Source organism: Monodelphis domestica, chromosome 2 (assembly GCF_027887165.1).
Source record: "Monodelphis domestica isolate mMonDom1 chromosome 2, mMonDom1.pri, whole genome shotgun sequence".
NCBI lineage: Eukaryota > Metazoa > Chordata > Mammalia > Didelphimorphia > Didelphidae > Monodelphis > Monodelphis domestica.
Genome location: NC_077228.1, coordinates 522123822 through 522147376, shown reverse-complemented (window position 1 = coordinate 522147376; position 23555 = coordinate 522123822). Strand labels below are relative to the sequence as shown.

The window sequence follows — 23555 nt, the reverse complement described above, 5'->3', positions numbered from 1 at the left end:
GCCCAACCAAGCAGTGAGAAGAGATCTGTCAAGAAAGTGTAAAAATTAAAATTAATGTGCAATAATAAAAATATATTTTAAAAGGTTTATTAATGATCATTAGAAGTAAAGGAATAAAAGGTAACAAAATAAAAATTACGCGCCCATGGCTAATTTGCCTATTCAAAACCCTGTGCTTACCACCACCATGCTAGCAACCCGAAGTAAAGAGGCCAGGATCTTCCATGTCACTGCCTAATATCCTCTGTCTACAGGAAGTCCATAATGACAGGAAGTCAGTGGACTCCTGGGAAATGTAGTTAGTTTTTAGGGTAACAGATTTCTAATTACACAGAAGAAGGTCTTGGTGAACCAAAATCTTTTGAAGGTATCCCCAATCCTGGTTCTAAAACTACAACCAACCAAAGTGGCTGCCATTGATCATGTGGTCAGCAGGTGAGGACCAGTTATAGAAGGTCTATGCACCCTCAAAAGTCTCTCCATGGCACTTCCATTAAACATCATTGTGAAGTTCTTGGAAGCAGGATCCCCTGGGAAGTAGTAGCAGAGATGCTCTGGTCATGCGTCAACTTCCTTTGCAACAAGAATTGGGGTAGATGACAAGAAGACAACCAGATAGGATATGTAGCATCATTTGGAGATGACTAGATATAATTGGGTTGGATGATTTTGAACTCATTCACCAATCAGGACAACTTATACCCTAAGTCAGAATCTCCAAAGTTAAGCTGATTAAATCATGCAGGGCATAGTGTACAGGATGCAGCATCAGGGTGGATGGCAAGAAGATAATTGAGATGGATCGTTGGATGGGCTTTACTTCATCAACTGTCACCTCCATTCCTAAGGTCTATTTTCTCAGCCTTATATGGGGATGAAAAGTAATTCTTTCTCAAGCCCTCTTAGTGCTTTTGACTGTTATTTTTTTATTTATTTGGTGTAATATATGATTGTACATATTTGTTCTCCTCTGTTAGATTGTGAACTCCTTGAGGACAATGACTCTCTTTTGCCCCTCGCCTTCATTTGTACCCTAGCACTTAGCCCAGTGTCTGGCACATAGTGGGTGCTTAATAAATGACTATTGCTTGATTATTTGATAGTTTCTCATGAATGATCCTCTCTGGGATCTTTCCAGGGAAAGGACTGATAATAATTACTTACTTCATACCCTTATACTTCCCAACTCCTTTCCCTCTCAGAATATTAACTCAAAACATTAATTTGATCTTCTCTCCAAATGAGGGTGTGTGTATGTGTGCATGTCACAGAAACACCTAGATCTCCCTAACCTCCATAAGAGCAATAAGATATTCTTAGCCCCGAGTAAAGCAGAAAAACAACTTGGGCGTGTAGGAGTGGGGTGCAGAGGGGAGAGTGTTTTTCTCTTCTTTCAGATTTAGTAAGAGCTGAATAAAAGTATTTCTGGGCAGTGGTAAAATCATAGGCAAGATTAGATCTCATGAATTATGGTGGATTTGGCAGACAGCTTATAAGTTCATAGATATAGAGTTGGAATGAACTTCAGAGGCTATAGAAATCCTTCATTTTGGGGGCAGCTGGGTGGCTCAGTGGATTGAGAGTCAGGCCTAGAGACGGGAGGTCCTGGGTTCAAATCTGGCCTCAGACACTTCCCAGCTGTGTGACCCTGGGCAAGTCATTTGACCCCCATTGCCTAGCCCTTACCACTCTTCTGCTTTGGAGCCACTACACAGTATTGACTCCAAGATGGAAGGTAAGGGTTTAAAAAAAAAGAAATCCTTCATTTTTCAGATTAGGAAATCAAGGCCCAGGAAATTTAAGTGACTTAGTCAAGGTCTTCTGGCCTTCTTTAACAGTGCTCCATAGCTGAGATCATAAATAACAGATGCCAGAGGTAATCCAGATTTTATAGGAAAGGGCAGAGGATAAGGGATCCAAGGATAGAAGTCCATGGATTGACAGATGGAATGATAGACTTTCAAAGCTGGAAAGGCCCTTGGAGACCACCTACTCCCTACCTCAACTTTAAGCTGAATGGAGACTATTCTGCAACATTATCAAAAAGTGATTATCTGCATTTTTGAGTGAGTCTACCTAAACATGTAGCTTATTCCATTTTTGAATAGCCCTCATTGTTAAAGCCTATCTTTATACAGCAAACCTCAATGTTCTTCTTTATGACTCCTACCCATTGCTACTTCTACAAGGAAACAAATTTAGATAGAAGGAAACTTAAGATATCATTTGACCTAATCCATTTAATTTAAAGATAAGAAAACTGAGGCACAGATATTAAGAGACTAGCTCAAGATCAAACAGATAATAAACAACAGAACTGAGATTCCAACTCAAGACCCTTGCCTTCCAGAGAATCAAAGAATTTCAGGGTTAGAAGGGACCTCAGCAGCCTTCTAATCTGTTATTGTGGTCTAGTTGATTCTTCCTTTGGGGTCTTCTTGGCAAAGATACTTGAGTGATTTGCCATTTCCATCTCCAACTCATTTTATAGTTGAGGAAATTGAGGCAAATGGGGATAAATGACTTGCTCAGGGTCACACAACTAGTAAGTGTCTGAGATCGGATTTGAACTCAGGGGAATGAGTTTTCCTGATTCCAAATCTAGTGCTCTATATTATGGCCCTACCTTGCAGCCCCTTCTAATGTGATCCATACATAAAAGGAACCTATACTTTAAAGATTCCTGCCAAGTACGTATCTAGCTTCAGCTTAAAAACTGTCAAGGATGGGGAACCCACCACCTCCCGAGGCAGCCCCTTCCATTGCTGGCTACCATTATTCTTGACATCTAGCCTAAAGTGGCCTCTTTGGAACAGCCACCCAAAGCTCCCAGTTCTGTCCTTTAGGGCCAAAGAGCCAGTCACTGCAAGGCCTTTCACCAACCTGGCAGCTTTCCTTCCAATCCCACATGCTTTCTACTACGCCAGGCTGTCCCCATCTAGCGGCCAAACCAAACAAGTCCAATCTGTCTTCCACAGAACAGTCCTCTGAGTCTTCTGGATGCTAAAGATCCTAATTTCTTTCCAGCAATCCTCCCATCTTAAGGCCCTTTGCCATTCTCGTCACCCTTTTTTTGGGATATTCTCTAGCTTATTAAATTCCTTTATAAAATATAGGACCCACTAAAAGAGAGCAGTAAACTGAATATAAAAGTCTTTTTATAAATAAGAGGATGACAAATATCCAAACATAATTATAGTCGGGGAAGAATTTCTTTTTTTTTTTTTAAGTAATTATATTTTATATGGCTTTCAATTCACAACATACCCATCCTTCTTGAGGGGAGATTTCTTTTCTATAGCTGTCCTCTCTGCTTGATATACTCTTCTTCAGCCCATTTGACTTTCTTTTAAGTCCCAGCTAAAATCTCACTTTCTATAGGAAGCTCCCCCCAACTTCTCTTAATTTTAAGACTTTTACTCTTTCCTGTTTATATAACTTATTTTGTCTATATCTATTTGCATATCATCTCCCCTCCCCTCCATTGGATTGTAAGGTCCTTGAGGACAAGAACTGTCTTTTGCCCCTTTTTGTATCCCAAGTACTTAGCATAGTGCCTGGTACATAGTACATTGTGCACAGTATTTTCCTAATTTTGCTTATTTCAGTTTGCATTGATTTATAGAAATCTTTCCACACTTCTCTGTAGTCTTCATATTTATTCCTTCTTCTGGCTCAGTGATACTCTGTGACATTCATGGACTGCAATTTGTTTAGTTGCCATTTTACTTACCACCCAATCAATGGATTTCTACTTTGTTTCTACTATTTTTCATATGGAAAAAATATATAGGCATGAATATTTTGTGCATAAATTTCCATCTTTGACCTCCTCAATCTGACAGTGGGATTTCTGAGTCATTGAGCATGGATATTGTAGACCCTTTTCCTAGCAAATTTCAAAATGATTTCCAGAATGTTTAGACCAATTCACAGCTCAGTCAACAGTGTATTAGTGTACCTGTTTTTAACACAACCCTTATAACACAGACTATTCCTATCTCCTGTGATTACAGATAATGTGATGGGTATAAGATGAAACAGTTGTTTTGATTTGTTTTTCTTATTATTAGTATATTATTATGATTATATGGTGGTTATTTTTTTGAGAACTGTTTATTCATAACATTTAACCATTTAACCATTGCAGAATCGCTCTTGGTTTTATCTATTACTTCCTTATATATTTTGGATAGCAGATCTTCATAAGAGCTATACAATGCAAAATTGTTTTTCCCATTGATTGTTTCCCTTCTTGTTCTAGTTACATTGCTTTTGTTCATGCAAACGCTTTCAATTTCATGTAATTTTGAAGTTACCTTTTATAATAGTCTCTATCTCTTGGTTGGCTAAGTATTCTTAGGAAGAAAATTTTTATTCAAACCTAGCCAAGATCATAGAGGATAAAAATAGCTAATTTTGATGACATAAAATTAAAATGCTTTTATATGAATAGAATCAATTCAACCAAGAGAGAAAAGAAAGTATAAATGTGAAAAATCTTTATATCAAGAATCAATGATAAAATCTGATGTCCAAGTTATATGTAGATTTAACATAAATTTTAAAAATTAAATTTAAAACAGCACATATGAAACACAATTTTTGATTATTGTTTTCTGATATTTTTTGATTCACATTCTCTCCCCTTTTCCCTCCCTTTCCCTGTCCCTCTGCAAGGTGGTAAATAGTCTGAAAGAGGTTATACCAGAGCTTTCATGTAATATATATTTCCATATTTCTCATGTCATCATTGAAGACACATATATCATGTACAGTAAAAAACTCATGCAGGAAATAAAGTGAAGGAAAGTATGCTTTGATTTGCAATCAGATATCACAATTAAAAAAACAAAACTCTAAGAATCATTACCCAGTGGATAAAATCTTAAAAAATAGGAACAGTTTTCCAAAAAATTGCAGGGCATAAAGGACTATTCAAAGGCACATTCCAAGTCATTAATAATAAAAGAAATGCAAAATGAAACGTTTTCCTGCAACCCTGCACTTTAGCAAAGATGACTCCTCAGCATGGAAATGTTCAATACTAGAAATGCTAGTTCTTTTTGTGGTGGCAAAGAATTGGAAATTGAGGGGATGACCATCAGTTGGGGAATGGCTGAACAAATTGTGGTATAAGATGGTGATGGAATACAATTGTGTTGTAAGTAATGATGAACAGGATGAGTTCAGAAAGAGCTGAAAAGACCTATGTGAACTGATGCAGAGTGAAATAAACAGAACCAGAACAGTGTACACAGTAACAGTGATATTGTGGAATGATCAGTTGGGATAGACTTAGTTACTCTCAGCAATACAATGATCTGAGGGACTTATAACAAAGAATGAACTCTTGGAGTTGGAATGCAGACTAAAGCTATGATTTTTCATTTTAGCATATTTGAGTTTTTATTTTGGGCTTTTAGTTTTATATCAGTATTCTCTTACAACAGTGAACAATATGGAAATATGTTTTGCATGATAATACTTGTATAACCCAAATCCAATTGCTTATCAACTCTGGGAAGGGGGAGAGAAGGGAAGGAAGAAGACACATAGATCATGTAACTTCAGAAAACTTATGTGGAAAATTATTATTACATATAACTGGCTAAATAAAATATCTTTTAAAAAATACTAGAAGTGCTATGGGAAGCCAGACAAGCCAATATTTTGTTGGTGGAAGTCTGGGATGGTACAAGGAAATGATCAAATGGTTCATACCTTTGTTGCTGTGATCCCATTATTATGTATATTTTCAAAAGAAGTCAAAGATTCAATAAACATCAAAATATTCTCAGGAACATTCTTTTTAAAAAAATTTTATTCATTTATTTTTTTATGGAACATTCTTTATGGTAACAAACAACTCAAAACAAAAGGAATGCCTATTTATTGGGAGAAGAACTAAAAACCTTATGGCATTTGGATGTATTGAGATATTATTGTGTAGTAAGAAATGATGAATATGAAGAATTCAAATGTGGAAGGAAAACACTACTTTGCAGATTTAGCTAAAATCTGTCAGAGACACATTTGATTAATGTACAAGATGTTGGCTTGGAGAGACTTTCTGAGTGAAGAGCCTTCCTTTTGAAAATTGGGAAAAACTGCTTCCTCAAGTGATATCTAAGAATTTTATAGTATTTTGGAAGATAAGACAGTAAAGAACCATAGTGCAATTTTCATTTTTGATTTATGAATTATTTACTAGAGGGAACAGTAGTAAAAAGGGCACACCCTTGAGGAAGATCTCTCTTTTAGGAATACCAAAGACACTCCCTGTTTTAGCCTTGTCACCCAGTAAGACTGAGGCTACTCCCTCTATAAATCCTCCAAGGAGTAAGAACACTCCTTAGCTTGACTAGAGCTTGGTTTCAAGGGAGACAGAATACCCGATCAAAGAGATTATCTCATTCCTGGTTCTTAGTTTTTCTAACATTGTGGAGACCTTCACACCATGAACTTCTATACAATCAGGAAAGATAGATGTAGTCTGATGAAGGCTGAGAAGAACAGAACTAAAAGGACAACGTACACTGTGACCACAACACTGTAAACAAAAAAGATCATGAAAAGGATGCTTAACACATAGTACCTAAAAAAGCAAGGAAATCTAATGAAGCATGCTTCCATCTTCACAGCAGAGAATGATAGGCACAGGAGGGAAGAACGTAGTATACATTGTCAGTTGTGGTTACCGTATTGGATGTTTTTACTTAACTACTTTTTTTTTAAGTCATAAGAGAGAGTTCAATCAGGAAGGAAGAGATGGTTTTTATTTTTTATTTTTACATCTGTAAATTATGCTGATATAAGAACAGAAATAGACAAAATAATAATTCATCCAGAATTGAACAAAGAATTCCAGATATGGCAATTATCCAGGACAATTCTGAGGGACTTCTGAGAAAGAACACTATCTACATCCAGAGAAAGAATAGTGGTAGTAGAAACCCAGAAGAAAAACAAATGCTTGATCACATGATTCGATGGGGATATGATTGGGGATGCAGACTCTAAACAATCACCCTAGTGCAAATATTAATAATATGGAAATAGGTCTTGGTCAAGGACACATGTAGCAATTCCCAGTGGAATTGCTTGTTGGCTATGGGGGTGGGTGGGAGGAGGGGAGGGAAAGAATGTGAATCTTGTAACCATGGGAAAATATTCTAAATTAATGAATTAAATAAATAAACTAAAAAAAAAAAGAATTCCAGATATGATTTGATCAGTGACCAGGTACTGAAACTTTCTTAGTTCTGGAAACTATGTCTTTCTTTTTCTTTCTTTCTTTCTTTCTTTCTTTCTTTCTTTCTTTCTTTCTTTCTTTCTTTCTTTCTTTCTTTCTTTCTTTCTTTCTTTCTTTCTTTCTTTCTTTCTTTCTTTCTTTCTTTCTTTCTTTCTTTCTTTCTTTCTTTCTTTCTTTCTTTCTTTCTTTCTTTCTTTCTTTCTTTCTTTCTTTCTTTCTTTCTTTCTTTCTTTCTTTCTTTCTTTCTTTCTTTCTTTCTTTCTTTTTCCCCCAAAGCCATTTAGAATATTTATTCATTAGAAATTTGTTATTAACATAATGTAGATTTGTAGCTTAATAGATAAACTGGTAAGCTGAGTTTATGCTGTAGGTTTCTTCTGGGTGGTGGTTTCTTTTCTGCTGGGGGTGGGGGTGGAGGGCTTCTTTGCTGTCGGAAGCTTCTTTTCTCCAATCTTCCTTTCTGCTGACTTCTGCCCAGTAACTTTCTTTGCTTTTTCAAGCTTCTTACTATCCCCAAGCCTTTTTCTTCTTCTTCTTCTTCTTCTCATCTATTGCCTTCTTTGCCTCCATAATCTTCTTTAGTGCAGCAGCTTTTTTGTTTTCTCTGATTCTCTAATTCTTAGCTTGGTGTAGAGTTGTATTTCGGTGCTTTCTCTCGGCATATGGGTTTAATTTCACCATGATTCTCAAGTTCTTCAGAGGATTCTTCTTGAGTACTTGTCAATGACTCTTTGAGTGGTGCATGGAGTGCTCTGTGGATTTATGGGCTTTTCAAAATCCTGGTAAGGTCTGTGTTGGTCCTCCAAATTTTCAGTTCAAATACAGAAATGCCCAACATGCTCACCAGGTGCAAGCCTCAATAGGTTCAATTTGCTCACATTAAGGAGGGTAATACCAGGAATGTTTCTGACGGCCTTGATAATACCATTGTCTTCATTGTAGAAGATACAAGGTCCCCTATGCTAGCTATGCTGATGCTGATGGTTCCTCATTTTACCCTTACCAGCTCTCATATGCTGAGATGCGTGGACCTTTTTGATGTCATTCAATGCTTTCAGCTTCTTAAGCAGCAGAACTGCTTCCCTGGTCCTCTTATAATCCTCCACTTTATCTTCAACCACTAGAGGAAGTTCTGGGACTTCTTTAATTGGGTGACCTTTGACATCACCAATGCTGGCAGGGCAGAGGCTGCCAAGGCAGAACAAATGTCATTACGTTTTGGTGTTGTGTTCATGCTCCGATGCCAACGTTGCCAAGTCTTGGTGGGAGCAAACCTGCGACCTCCTTGGCACATATTTCCAAAAGCACCCTGGCCATAGTGGTGAGTCCCTCCACCCCGAACTCGAGGAATTTGAGCAACAGTTCTGTCAGTTCCCCAAGATTCAACACTGGTCTGATGACCTGCTAATTCATTGACAGCATAAGGTTGCCAGTTATTTTTTTTCAAGTTGGCATGAACAAAATTTACAATATCTGGACAAATTGGAGCCTTGAAGACAGCAGGAAAAGTAATGTTTTTGCCAGATACATCCCTCTTTTTGGAGTACATGGATATTAAGGGATATACACAAGCCATGGAGGGTACCAGACATTCCTCTCAGCCCGACGGCTCCTACTGGAAAAGGCAAAACTATGTCTTTCTAAGTACTACCCACAATTATGTTAGTTTTATGGCTGTCTAAGATGATTGCTGACTCATAACTGAGTTTGCAGTCCACTAAGATCCCCAGATCTTTTCCCAACTGCTGTCTTGCCATACTTTTCTGGAAGTTGATTTAACCCAGATATGGCCCTATGAAGTTTCATCTGATTAGATTTTTGGATCCTGACTCAAATCATCTCATTCATTATCTATTGTGGTAGTCTGGAAAACCTTTGGAATAGCTATCTTGCCTGATTTTATGTTAGGAGCAAATATGATAAGCATGCTATTTATGTCTTTATGTTGTTATTTGGTGGTTTCAGTTGTGCCTGACTCTTTGTTATCCCATTTGGGGTTTTCTTGGCAAAGATACTGGAGTGGGTTGCCATTTCCTTCTCCAGCTCATTTTACAGATAAGGAAACTGAAGCAGAGTTAATTGACTTGCCCAGGATCACATAACTAGTAAATATCTGAGGCTGGAATTGAATTCATGAAGATGAATCTTCTGGTTCAGTACTCTATCCACTATGCCATTTAGTTGCTTTCATACAAGTCATTTATAAAAATGTTAAACAGCAAAGGTCTGTTCCTTGGATCATTCCTCTGGAAACCTCTTTTCAAGCCGAATGACCTTTTAAATCCATCTTCCTCTACTTGTCTAGTCCTTATCTCTCCTTCTCCACACACTGTCTAGTAATACTATCTAATGAGGACATTTGCTTAGGCTGGCATGATCTCTACTGAGTTGAGACTTGCTGGCTGGCTCTTGGTGATCAGAGCTTCCTTTTCTTGATAATCACTAACCATCCCTACTGTGAAGATGGGATTAACTCTCCCATTCTTTCTTGTAAATTTAATCAACAAAAAGAAAATATATCCCTACTTAATGTTTAAGTATGGGAAGTCCACAAACTACTTATTAAAGGGAAACCTCCAGAAATGACTGACCACCTCTTGGGGGGTCCTAAGCAAATTTAAAGACTACAATTGGTTCCCTAAAGTGAAGGAAGGAACAGGAAGTGATGTAAAAAAGGGTCTTTAAAAGTGACTGAAACTTCCTGTCGTGAGGTTTTTGAGCTCTTTCAAGACTCTGGAGAGGGGGCAGCTGGGTAGCTCAGTGGATTGAGAGCCAGGCCTAGAGATGGGAGGTCCTAGGTTCAAATCTAGCCTCAGACACTTCCCAGCTGTGTGACCCTGGGCAAGTCACTTGACCCCCATTGCCTAGCCCTTACCAGTCTTCTGCCTTGGAGCCAATACACAGTATTGACTCCAAGATGGAAGGTAAGGGTTTAAAAAAATTAAAAAAAAAAGACTCTGGAGGCTGGTGGAGTACCTTCTTCAGTGTGGACCTGGGACTCTAACATTTGGTAAGACTGCTCTTGGATCTTTCTATTTGGACTCCAATGTGATTGAATGAAAAGCTGACTCCTTTCTTGGCTTCTGGAGAGATTAGTTGCCAGAGGAGGCCACGTGGTTATTCACCACTGTGTCCTCCAGCTAAATAGTCCTCTTGTTGTGGGTCCTCTAGTGGAGGGTTAATGATCCCTGCTTGAGTTGAGCCAGGCACAGGAGAAACATTTAGCTTGTTAAGCTAGACTGCTTACTTTGCCCTCTTTCACATTTCTCTACTTTATTCTTTCCACAGTGACCACATTCTCTTATATTTTGCCAAACCATACAATTTTAACCCCTACTCTACAAAAATGCATTCCAGAATTCTGTTAGGGATCCATTCTAGACTCTTTCACATTCTGTTTTCTGAAGTTTGAGATGGTATTTGAATGGATCATCAATTTTATCAGCCCAGTCAGTATCCCAAGATATCATTTGAGTGTCCAGGTGACTTGAATTCATCAAGATCAGCAAATTTTCCAACCACCTCCCAATTAATGTTATGTTCAATTTACTATTATCTATCTGATTTAGTCAGCCCAATAAGAATTGATTAAATTAACCCTCCCCCAAGGGTGTGCCACATTATCATTGTTCCTTCTAGTTAATAATTCTAAAACTAGAAAGGAAAACTATGTACTTTGGTTCTTTTATTGCTATTGAATTCTTCTACCTCTCATTTTACAAGAAACATTGTGTTAAATGCAGTTATGAGAAGGGGCTTCCTTGCCTTCATTAACCCCATGGTTGGAGCAGGTCTTTGATACTTCTAAAAACCGACTGGACCCTTTTGAGATGATCAGATGTTAGTCACAAGTCAAGTACTTGGATCTAGTCAGATGTCAAGCACTCCTCCCCGTTGTTGCCTCTCCCAAGCCCTCTGTCAGGTTGAAATATATTTAAATCCTTTCCCTTCTACCCCTCTTTGGGCATTCCTGCTCTTAGGTGCTGGGTAATGATCTGGAATTGCAATTCCCTTGCACTGCATGCCCATCCCTCTTGCCCCATGCCTGGTACTCTTTACTTCCCTTCTTTTCTCATCTACACAAATAGGATAATAACACCATCTGCCTTTCCCTTGCTTTTCAGCTTTTCTTTTTGTTCTCCCCATTAGATTGTAAGCTCCTTGAGGTCAAGAACTGTCTTTCTTTTGTGTATTTGTATGTCTAGCCCTTAGTACAGTGCCTGGGACTTAGTAGGCATTTAAGAAATGTTTATTGACTGACTCACTGACCAGGTCCAAGATCTCAGCCTGAACCAATCACCCACTTTTCCTGGTGATAGAGGTGAGAAAGTTCAGCTAATGCTGGTGGATGGGCTGGAAGGAACTTTGTTTATGAACATCTTCAACCCTGGCTTTGGGGTCCTCTCTGAAGGGAGTGAAAAATCAGAATTCTGACTTTTCTTCTTCACCTGCAAGGGAGTCCCACCCTATCACATTTCCCTCCCCTCACTGGTAGCCCTTAGCAGGACTGAGATGGTTTCTGGCTGATTTCCAGAATTCTCAAAGTTTGAGAGCTGATAGATGCATCCACTTCTAGGACAGGAATTTTTTTTTCCATTTGAATTAATTTATTTAGTCAATTTAGAACATTATTCCTTGGTTACAAGGATCACATTATTTCCCTCCCTCCCCTCCACCCACCCTTCCTGTAGCCAATGTGCAATTTCATTGGGTATTACGTGTGTAGGACAGGAAATTTTGAATACTGTTCAGGAAGTCTTGGGGTTGGTGAACATGAATACAGTGGCCAGCCTCTTGGATGGTCAGAATCTGAGCTTGAGGGAAAAGACGTTTGATCTCAGGGTAGTGACTAGGCCTGTAGGGAGAAGAGGAGACAGGAGAAAAGGCAAATATTGAAGGCGAGTCAAAGGTACACATGAGGATTGAGCCCTGGGCTATGGGTGGTAGTAATGTTGAGAAGACATTAGGACCTTAAAGAGATGAAGGGGTTCAGAGAGAGAACTCTGGATGTGCTAACAGAAATACTGTCCAACAAGATGGGAAGGGAGCCTGTTTTTACCAACCCAAGCATAATTTGTATCCCTATTGGTCAAAACCCATAGCCCACGGCAATGGAAAACCCAATTGGTATCCAAGAGAGAAGACTATGAGGTTAGCTCTGTTTCCCTTATCCTCCACTTCTGCCTTACTCAATGTAGGGTGATTTGGCGCCTTTGAGGAAGAGCGTGGGGCCAGAGTAGGATCCTTGGATCTGGGGGAAGTCCATGATCTTGTCCATCTGTTGGCTCAAGGCTTCACTATTGACCTTCCATACGTATTGCCCATTGATCAGCATCAGATTATTGATCATATATTGCCGATTAGTTGGATTCTGTAGGAGCACCCAGGCTTAGTTTGAAGACTTCTTCCCTGTTCCCCAACCCCCAAATTCCACCATACTCCTTTTCAGAATATATCCAGATCTACATCTCATCCCATTCTGTCCCTTCCCATGCCAATATACCCTATGTTATTCCATTCCATCCATCCCATCTCGAGTCAGCTTCCAACTCCTATCTTACTCCCCCTCTTCCTTTTCCATTCTAACTGCACCCACACCTGGAACTCCTATCGGGACTTCTCTGGGTACTATTTCCCATCAAACTGGACCTTTGTATTTTCCCTGACATTGCCTGCCCCATACTTCTGGGGACTTTAATCTCAAAGAGCAGTTAGGTGGCTTCTGCAGTTCCTTTTCATGCCTGGGGCCTTAGGGGAGGAGAAGAGAGAATCACCTTGATGCTTTCGCCGAGCTTCTCATCAGCTAATTTTTGGGCCTCAGAGAAAGGTAATTCTTTGGGAATGTTTAGTGACTTCATGGCTTCCATGTAGGTCCAGACTTCTGGGAAGGCTGTGGTCACTGTTGGGCTGACATCCAAAGGAATTAGGCGGTCCACTAACTCAGGCTAAGGAGAAAACCAGTCAAAAGGTGATCTGAGGGGCTCTCGGGGGTGGTCCTGTGCCAGAGCAATGGGGCATGGGTCTGAAAGTCTGTTGAAGGGCAATTCAGATAAAATGGAGACTTCATGACTCAGATTTCAGAAGATACCCACTTGATTGCTTTTATGTGCTTATGGATACCACCCTTCCTTTTCTTGTATGCACGATCAGTCAGTGGGAAGGGGTTGCAGTCACCATTTCCCTCCCAGTCCATCAGAGTTTGGGGTGTGTATACGTATGTATGAGTATGAGTAAGCTGTATGAAGGAAACCCTCCTCTCTCCCACCAGAACCAAATTCTCTGAATCTAACCCCAAAGATCATTTACAGTCTTGTGGATCCCAACTCCACCATTTGCCCTCTGAGGATAGGGGATCCCTGCCACCACTTTGGGAATATGGGATTCTGCCATCTTTAGAGTAAGATGATGCTCTACCCCTTGGGTCTTAGTAGGGCACCCTCACCTTCTGTAGTGCCAAGACCATGGCTATCTTGCCGCCCATGCAGTGTCCAATGAGGACACAAGGTGTTAGTCCCAGTTTTAATAGGAGGACCTCCAGGTCTTTGCTCATGGCTTCATAGCTGCAGTCAGAACTTGATGGACTCTCCCTGTGGTTCCGAATGTCCACTGTCAGTACCTGAGAGGGTGGATGGAACTCAAAGTTATCAGTCTCCCAGATTCCTCCCTTTCTCCCCACCCTGGGGCTTTACAGGTAAGAGCAGACTCTTAACAGCACCATAAATTTATTGGACCATAGACTTAGGGATTGACAGGGCTTCAGATTCCATTCCAACTTTCATTTTTCAGAAGAGGAAACTGAGGCCCAGGGTGGTTACATGACTTGCCCAAGACCACATGGGTAATGAAGAGGTCAGACAGGCTTTGAATTTAAGTCATTGAACTCTAAAATCATAGTGACAGTGTGGATTAGGAGGAGGAGAGGGGGTAAGAAAAATTATGAGGACAAAGTCAGGATCATGGCAGGGTAAGAACATCAGGTATGAAAATATTTTCTAACAGTGCTAATATCTAGCATTTCTGGGCCTGAAGTCAGTAAAACTCATTTTCCTGAGTTCAAATTCAGCTGGATTTGAATGCAGAAAAATGAGTTTGAGCCAAGAAAACCCCTGATGGGGTCACAAATAATTGAATATGACTGAAACTATTGAATAACAAACCCCGAGTACTGGTTCTTTTATGGGTTGTTGTCTCACTGAGGTCTAGTGCAATGGTTCCTAATGTTTGTTTTTGTTGTTGTTCCTTGAGTTCCTTTCAACCAAAAAAATGTGTTTTGAAACCCAAGGGAAATTTAATAAATTACTCCTAACATCCTAAGCCTGAGAGGGGCATTCTTAGACTCAAAGTATATTTAGCATAAACACATTGGATGGGGCAGCTGGGTGGCTCAGTGGATTGAGAGTCAGACCAAGAGATGGGAGGTCCTAGGTTCAAATGTGACCTCAGACACTTCCTAGCTGTGTGACCCTGGGCAAGTCCCTTCACCCCCATTGCCTAGCCCTTACCGCTCTTCTGCCTTGGAGCCAATACACAGTATTGATTCCAAGACAGAAGGTGAGGATTTATTAAAAAAAAAAAACAACACCTTGGATCATTGTCATGAACACCCAAATGGATAACCACTGAGGAGAGGAAAGAGGGCTGGCTTTGGATTTAGAGGATCTGAGTGTGTTTCCTGGTTCTACCACTTACAATCCTGTGACCGCGGGCAAGTCACTCCAGTTGTCCTCCCTACGGTGCTCCTTATCGTCAGAAATGAAAGTACCTGATACCACCTTCTACACTGTAGCCCAGTCCAGGGGCTCCTGATGTTTTAAATAAGATAAACAGAGAAGGCCATGATGAAGCTCTCAAAGAAGGATGGAACTGTGAAATTTCAACTGAGTTATCGGTAAGGCACCTCGGTATCTTTCCAGGATCCCAGGAAGGCCAATCTAGTCCAAAGCTGAATCTATGCCATTTTAGCTTCATCTTGAAGATCTTTGGTGTAGGATGACTCACTACCTCCCAAGATAGCCCATCCCACTTCTTGGTGCCCATCGCATCATGCCTCCCGAGAGGGACGACCAATTGCTGCTGAACTCTCATTTAAGCCCTTGTCTCATATCCCTTCTCCTAGTCACTCTGTCTCTCCCCCATTCTCAACCTTTGTTTCTTTTCTCCGATTTTTACCTGGCTTCCATCACGAGGGGTTCTTTATTTTATCTTAATTTTTACCTTCCTGCCTGTCCGTTCTGCTAGGGCTTTCGCCTCAGTTTCGAAGATGATCTTGCTGCCAAAGAGCCCATGTAGGAAGATGAGGGGTGGTTGGGTGCTCTGACCTTCCAGCAGCTTGTAGGAGAGGGGCAATGGCCTGGTCAGAGAAAGGACAAAGGATGGTGAGGGGAGAAGGGTAGAGAGGGTGGCTCAGAGTTGGTACCTGTAGGGATAAATCGGGAGAAGTGCTCATTGCCACAGACTCCCATAGACCCATTCCTTTGCTTTTGTGAAGGGATCTGGGAGCCCTTCTGCTGGGGAAATAGCAGGGCTGAGACCCAGGGCAAGGGATATTGCAGGGAAGAGGGGGTCAGGGCCAGAGAGGGGCAGGTTGGGAGAAGAAAAGGATTCTGGGAAGGACGGAATGAGGGTGGTGGTGAGGGTGATGAGGGCTGGGAAAGGTAGATTTGGTAAGAGGGAATTGGGGGAAGGAAAGTCAAGGACTGAGGATAGAGGAATGAGAATCAGTGGAGGTTGCAGGAAGGGTGGGTGGGAGCAGGATAAAAGGAGGAAAGGCAGAAGAGGGCTAGTAAGATGGTAGCATTGGGGAGAGGAGGAGTTCATTCCAGGAGCTTTCTTGACTTACCTTGGACCACTGCTACTATACATAGCTGGAGTCAGAGAGGAGCTTGAGAAAGGCAAGCTTCGACCCTGGGAGGGCACTGGGAGTATCCCAGCCTTCCGAAGGGGGTGAATCCAGGTCTTGGGCCAACTCCACATGTTTTGCTCAGTTCTTACCCAGCAATCTCTGATGAGGGAGAAACTGAACAGGACTTTATATCCATAGGTGGCTTCTTCCCAGGGGACCTCCCTTTCCAGAACTCTCCCCTCCCCCTCCTCCCTCTTTTCTCCTCCCTCCTTTAGCCTCTCCATTCTGATTCATAATATTAAATTCATAATTCAAAATTCAAACATAAATCCAGAGGGCTTTTTTCAAATTGCACTGCCAGAATAGATGAGGGTGAAGTGGGGCCACTTAGAGAATATCAAGTGCCTACCCTCTTCTGAGGGATCTTAGGATGGCAGAGAGGGAGATGAGGGCGCCTTAGGATGTTCTAAGGCACAGAAGGAGCTTCGAACCAGAGACTCAGCCATGCTCTGACACCGACTAGCCATGGGTGAATGAGAACAGTTTGTTTCAAAAGCCAAGAGGTGCTATGGAATATCTAGAACCATCTCTGGTCATCCTCTCTTTAGTCCTGTGGCTGGACTTGGATACCTGGAGAGAGAGAGTAAGGCCAATGACTTTGGTCCACTCTGTCTCACTTAAATCCAATCCAGGAGCAAAACAAGACAACACCCTGTATTTAGCCAGGAAAGGAGAAGATGGAAAACCAGAGGAAAAGCCACAACTTAGGGGAATGATTTTACTTCTCTGGGACTTCTCCCTTGGAAAGAAGGTAGGACTATTAGGGGCTTTAAAGTGTCTTATCCATTGGAACATTCTGGGATTCTGGTCCAATTTTTGTGTTATTCAGAAGGCAAAGTTCAAGGCTGGAGAGGGAAGGTGAACCAGTAGGAAGGGTTTGGTTTGGAACTCACCCAGAGCCTGTAGGGAGGCTGAAGGGGAAGGAGGTAAGCCAGCAGTTGAGGAAGTTGAGAGAGGAGGGAGGATGAGAGCTGATGGGAGAGCCACCCAAGCAGATCATGGAGGGGCTAATGAGGCAAACACATCTGATCTCTAGCACCTTTGTTTTCTCCACCTCTAACATTGGCCTCAGTTTACCAGTCCAAGCTAATTCTAAGGCTTTCCTTCTCTGGCCCTGACCAGTGAGAGGGAGAAAGGGGACAAACATAGTGAGGAGCTAAGTCAATTTAATTTCCTATTAGTCGAAACTCTGTGTGCCTTGATTTCTCATAATCTTCTATATTATTCACTATTTTTATTACCTGCTTTATTATTTGTTATTCACTTTATCCTTTTGGCATTTAAACAGTGACCCTCTTAGCTTCCATCCAAATTAGACTTCTCAGGGGCAAGGGAGGGGAAGGGTTTCTTTCTCTACTTTTAATTCTGATAATTCTGACTATGACAGCTAGTTAATAACATATGACTAAAAGATTATAGAGCAACAATAAGCCCTCAGGCAAGATTATCAATAAATCCACAAGCATTTATCATTTGTTGCATTTCATCTACTGTTGTAAGAGCTAGAAATTCTGTCCTTCCTTATCCCCAAAGAGCAAAACTCATCTCCTCCCTCCATGAACTTACATTCTTTTTTTTTTTTAAGGCTTACCTTCTATCTTAGAACCAGTGCTTTATATTGGTTCCAAAGAAGACGAGGGGGAAGGGCAATGGGGGTTAAGTGACTTGTCCACAGTCACATGGCTAGGAAGTATGTAAAGTCAAATTTGAAGTCGGATCTTCAGACTCTTGACCTAGCTCTTTACCTACTGAGCTACCTAGATGCTCCCAATGAGCTTACATGTATATAAATTGGAAATGGATAGAATATGCATGGTCTTGTGACTTCTTCTCTGGAGCCTGAGAGTATCAGTGGAGAAGGCAGATGGTGGGATGACCAAGGGTTGAGAACAGAAATAGGACAGAGAGGCCAAAGATTCAAAGCTGAATAGCCATGCATGGACAGAATGGTGGATTGACTCTCAGAGAAGAAAGGGACCTCGGGAGGCCATATAGATAAAGATGGACTTTAATAAGCACTGCTGAAAAGTAGCCATCCAGCCTTTTCTTGAAGCTCTCTAGTCAAGGGAAACTCACTACCTCCCACAGAAGGTCTCTATTTTTTATTAGGAATTCTCTCTTGACATCAAACCTAATGCTAGGTCTCTGGGCTCCATCCCATCACTCCTACATCTTGGAATTGTTAGTCCTAAAGATAAAAGGGTCTTAGAAGTCATCTAGTCCAATCCCCTCATTTTACAGATAAGGAAACGACTCAAAACGTTTAATTGACTCCCTCCCAAATTCCCCATTCCTCAAAAGGGGATCCATTGATTTTATTTATTTATTTTATAAAAATTCCTTACCTTCTGTCTTGGAACCAATACTTATTATTGGTTCCAAGGCAGAAAAGCAGTAAGGGTTAGGTCATGGAGGTCAAGTGATTTGCACAGGGTCACATAGCTAAGAAGTGTCTGAGGCCAGATTTAAACCCATGACCTTCTATCTTCTATTTGCAGAGCCACCTAGCTGCCCTGATCCATTGAATTTAGATGCAGTACCTTTTCCCCTTCCTCCCACCATATTGCTTCCCTCTGGGGCCGAGCAAAGCAAGTCTACATGATCCTTCATATACTTGATGACAGCATTCCTGACTTCCCCACCTTCTCCTTTCCTGGCTAAATACCCTCATTTCTCTTCCCCAGATCCTCTTATCACACGATCCTACATCCCTTCATCACCTACCACCCTCCAGACATTCTCTGTTTCATCAAAGCAATGGACAATTACCTTTAGGCTCCTGGAAATTGAATTTCTCTGAATATAGCCTCATTCCAATGAGTATTTGTGGTCCCACCAGAGTCTCATTGAACTTAATAATAATGATCCCTCTTTAAGGTTTGCAAAATGCTTTACAGATATTATCTTATTTTAGTCTCATGACTATTCCAGGAAGGGTAAGGGCTATCACCCCATTTTATTGATCAGGAATCTGAGGCAAACAGAGGTTAACCAAGGTCACACAGTTGACAAATATCTGAGATCGAGACAAACTGAGGGAATAGAAACACCAAGGAAAAGCAACTGCCTGACTACAATGGCTGAGGGGACATGACAGAGGAAAGACTCGGAGCGAACACTCTGATGCAAATACTAACAACATGGCAATGGGTTCAAGTCAAGAACACATATGATACCAGTGGAATCACGCGTCGACCACGGGGGGTGGGAGGGAGGAAAAGAAAATGATCTTTGTCTTTAATGAAAAATGCATGGAAATGATCAAATAAAATACTATAAAATTAAAAAAAAAATATCTGAGATCGAAGTTGGATTCAGATTTCCCTGACTCTAGGACTAATGATCTATCCACTGTACTACCTAGTAACTGTTACCTTTGCAGTCTAAAACCTCCAAATTGGCTTCTTTCGACTTCTTGCAAGGATGAAGCAATGCGGCGTGGGGTGGACAACCTGAGTCCCTTGTGGTTTCTTCTTGTACTTTTGGCCATGTTCCCTCTGTTTAGGAGGGCCTTGGGTTCTCAGCTTTCAGCAAACTGTTGAAAGGCAGAACCACCAGGACAGGATGCCTAATTTTCATGATAAATATGGCAGCCCAATATTACCGAGTGGAGCCACTTTCTGTCTTGTCATTTGGGCATACGCAGCAACACAAAGTGGAATCGAATGGAACCCAGCTCCTGTTGGCAGAATCGCCCCAAAAGATTGGAGAAGCCAGAAAAGGAGAAACTGGCGTCATTCTGGATTTTCCCAGAATTAATATGCGAAGTAAAGGTAGTTTGTTATCAACTGTAACGTGGCATTAATGGAATAAAATGCATTTGAAATCTTGGCTGTGTAGTTTTTGTTCATTTTCCATGTTAAAAAACCTCATGCTTGGGCCATCTGGGTAGCTCAGTGGATTGAGAGCCAGGCCTAGAGACGGGAGGTCCTGGGTTCAAATCTGGCCTCAGCCACTTCCTAGCTGTGTGACCTTGGGCAAGTCACTTAACCCCCATTGCCTAGCCCTTACCACTCTTCTGCCCAAGATGGAAGATAAGGGGAAGATAAGGTATAATCAAGTAAAACAGATTCTTGCATCAATCATGTCAAAAAAAGGTCTCGATAATGTACCCCGAGTCCATCACCTCTTTGCCAAGGAGGTGGGTAGCACGTTTCATGATGAATCCATTGACATTGTGGTTGGTCATTGCATAGATCTTTCAAAAATGTTAATAATGCGAATGTATAATGTGGATTTCTAGATCTGCTCATTTCGTTGTGCATTAGCTCATAGAAGTCTAAGCATGTTTCTCTGAAAACATCACTTCTTAGATAGAGCACAGGAGTATTTCATCACATGTGGCATAGTTTGTCCAGCCATTCCTTGAGTGACTGGGAACCTTTCCAGTTCTTTACCAGAACACGTAAGAGTTGTTGTAACCATTTTTATTCATGTAGATCAATTCCCTTTTTTCTTTGATCTCTTTAGGGATATCAGCTTAGAAGTGGTATTGCTGGGTCAAAGGATATATGCAGTTTTAACAACTTTTCACATAGTTCCAAATTGCTTTACATAATGGCTGGGCCAGTTTACACAGTTCCACCAACTGTTTATTACCGCATTCTTTTTTCCATAGCCCTTCTGGCATTTATCTTTTTTTTTTCTCCATCTTGGTCAACTTTTCCTGATCTGATAGATATGAGTTTAAAAAATCATTTGCATTTCTCTAATTAGTGAGTTGGAGCATATTTTCATATGTATATTGATAGCTTGGATTTCCTTGAAAACTGCTTTTTCAGATCCTTTGATTCATTCATTCAACTGGGGAATGGCTCTTGGTCTTATTAATAGGACTCAATTAGAAATGAGAATTATGGGAGAAACTTGCTGCAAAAATTTCCCACTTGTTAGCTTCTCTTCTAATTTTATCTGCATTGTTTGTGCCAAAACTAATTTTATGTAATCAAAATTGCCCATTTTACCTTCTTCAATTGGTTTTTGCTAGATAATGCAACAGGGGTGGGTGGGGAATATATAGGTCATGTGTTTTGCCAAGTGTTTAGAATATGTGATTGATGTGCAAAATAAAATTTCATTAAAACAAAACAAAAAAAACCCTCCAACTCTTTTTTAGCTAATTAACTATCTGGTAAGATCCCTTTCATCTTGAATATGTGGAAGTTTTATTTTTTAAGCCCAAGTGTAAAACTTTACATTGATTACTATTAAGTTTTGTCTTGTTAGCATTCTGGAACTTGAAACATGCACCTCCCACCTTTTGTTATTGTTCAGCCATTTATGTTTATTCTTTGTGACTCCATTTGGGATTTTCTGGAGTAGAGATACTGGAGTGGTTTACCATTTCCTTCTCCAGCTCATTTTACAGATGAGAAAACTGAGGTAAACAGGGTTAAGGGATTTGTCCAGAGTCATACAGCAATTATGTGTCAGTAGCTGAATTTGAACTCAGAAAGAGGAGTTTTCTTGACTCCAGGCCCAGTACTCTATCCACCACACCATCCTAGCTTTGAATATCTTTTTTGTCAATAACTTTGAAATAATGTTAGACAGAATGTCTCCAAGCATAGATTCCATAGGGCTTGCCACTGGTGATCTCCTTGCAAGTTGATACAAAGCCATTAATAAATAAATAAATGAAAAATAAATAAGTAAATCCTAATAAAGAAATAGGAAAAGGGGCAGCTGGGTAGCTCAGTGGATTAAGAGTCAGCCCTAGAGATGGGAGGTCCTGGGTTCAAATCTGGCCTCAGCCACTTCCTAGCTGTGTGACCCTGGGCAAGTCACTTGACCCCCATTGCCTAGCCCTTACCACTCTTCTGCCTTGGAGCCAATACACAGTATTGACTCCAAGACGGAAGGTGAGGGTTTAAAAAAAAAAAGAAAGAAAAAAAAGAAATAGGAAATAAAACAATGAATTAATGAGTTTTATTGGTCAACCTGTTCAAAATCTACTATATTATCTAATCCATCTGAGCTATAAGACTAGCATCAGAGACTGTGTCAAACCATTTGCTAAAGGCTAGATGAAATAATCTCTATAATATTGTCATGATGCATCAGTAATTCTGGTCCTAAATCGAATAGTCTTAATTCTAATCTCGTAATCCTGTGAAGAAAAAGTCATGAGATTAGTTTGGCATGGCCTGATTGATCTTCCTGATGTCAATGCTAACCTTGGCCACATAGTCTATACAATAATAACAATATTGTCAAGTCAAACAGCTTTGAAAGACTTGGGACTCTGACCAAGACAGTGACTCAGCTTGGTGCCGGAGGACCCTGGAGGAAACCTGTATTTCTGAGGGGATTTGTTTTGCTGAGCTCCAGGGTTTTGCTTTTGCTTTCCTTTTTTTTTCCAATTGGGGAGCGGAGGTGGAAGGGAGAGAAAATAGCTTTAAAAATATACTGGAAAATAGATTCAAATTTTAGGAAATGGATTTAAAAATACATTGTCGAATTTTGTCAGGAATCAAAGTCAAATCCACTGGTCTACGGGGTGTAGACGCTCCTCTTGTCCCTTTCCCAAAGTCAGGATGACATTTCTGTTCTCTAGTCCTGAGGCACTTTGCTCATTATCATCTTATTTCAAAGCTCTCTGACTGTGGCTCCAGCAATTGCATCCTTCGGTCCTTTGAGTACCCTGGGATGTAGTTTGACTGAGCCGGGTGACTTGAGCTAATCAGAAGTGGTGCTCTTGTACTCCGTCCTTATGTACGTTGGGCTCCAGCTCCTAATGAGCCATTTTTGGTCTGTCTTTCCAGTCTAAAGAGCCTTCTCTCTGGCAGAAACAAAACAACCCCTAAAAACCCAACAAAAGGTCAGTCAGTCATTAAACATTTATTAAACACTTACTCTAGGTGCTGGCTAAATGCTGGAGATTTAAAGAGAGGTGACCTTTTCTTCACAGGATTACGAGATTAGAATTAAGACTATTCGATTTAGGACCAGAATTACTGATGCAGCATGACAATATTATAGAGATTATTTCATCTAGCCTTTAGCAAATGGTTTGACACAGTCTCTGATGCTAGTCTTATAGCTCAGATGGATTAGATAATATAGTAGATTTTGAACAGGTTGACCAATAAAACTCATTCATTGTTTTTTTTTGGCAAGAAAACCCCAAATGGTGTCATGAAGAGTCAGACATGACTGAACAACAACAAATCTCTCTCTCTCTCTCTCTCTCTCTCTCTCTCTCTCTCTCCCTCTCTCGTCTCTCTCCCCTCTCTCTCTCTCTGTCTCTCTGTCTCTCTGTCTTTCTCTGTCTCTCTCTGTCTCTCTGTCTCTCTCTCTCTCTGTCTTTCTCTCTCTCTCCCTCTCTCTCTGTCTCTCTCCCCTCTCTCTCTGTCTCTTTCTCTCTGTCTCTCTCTGTCTCTGTCTGTCTGTCTGTCT

At 40.7% G+C, this 23555-nt stretch overlaps 1 protein-coding gene and 1 pseudogene across 1 annotated transcript; both read right to left on the bottom strand.

Moving 5' to 3' along the window:
* Positions 1-7804: 7804 nt before the first annotated feature.
* On the bottom strand, positions 7805-9012 carry LOC100619524 (60S ribosomal protein L4-like; annotated as a pseudogene).
* A 2947-nt stretch (positions 9013-11959) lies between these two features.
* LOC100029597 (protein ABHD11-like) lies at positions 11960-16228 on the bottom strand. Its single transcript, XM_056814774.1, has 5 exons — positions 16095-16228; positions 15470-15605; positions 13698-13871; positions 12445-12626; positions 11960-12110 (listed from the first exon to the last, which is right to left on the bottom strand). The coding sequence occupies exons 1-5, from the start codon at positions 16226-16228 to the stop codon at positions 11960-11962; spliced, it is 777 nt and encodes a 258-aa protein (XP_056670752.1).
* Between the last annotated feature and the right edge of the window lie 7327 nt (positions 16229-23555).

Bases quoted from the DNA above. Each gene is read 5' to 3' on its own strand.
- LOC100029597 (XM_056814774.1), bottom strand. From the start codon at position 16,228: ATGTGGAGTTGGCCCAAGACCTGGATTCACCCCCTTCGGAAGGCTGGG. The intron at 15,606-16,094 runs GTAAGTCAAGAA...TTCTCTGACCAG, and splicing joins TATAGTAGCAGTGGTCCAAG to GCCATTGCCCCTCTCCTACA. The intron at 12,627-13,697 runs GTGAGGGTGCCC...GTGCTCCTACAG, and splicing joins TGGTCTTGGCACTACAGAAG to AATCCAACTAATCGGCAATA.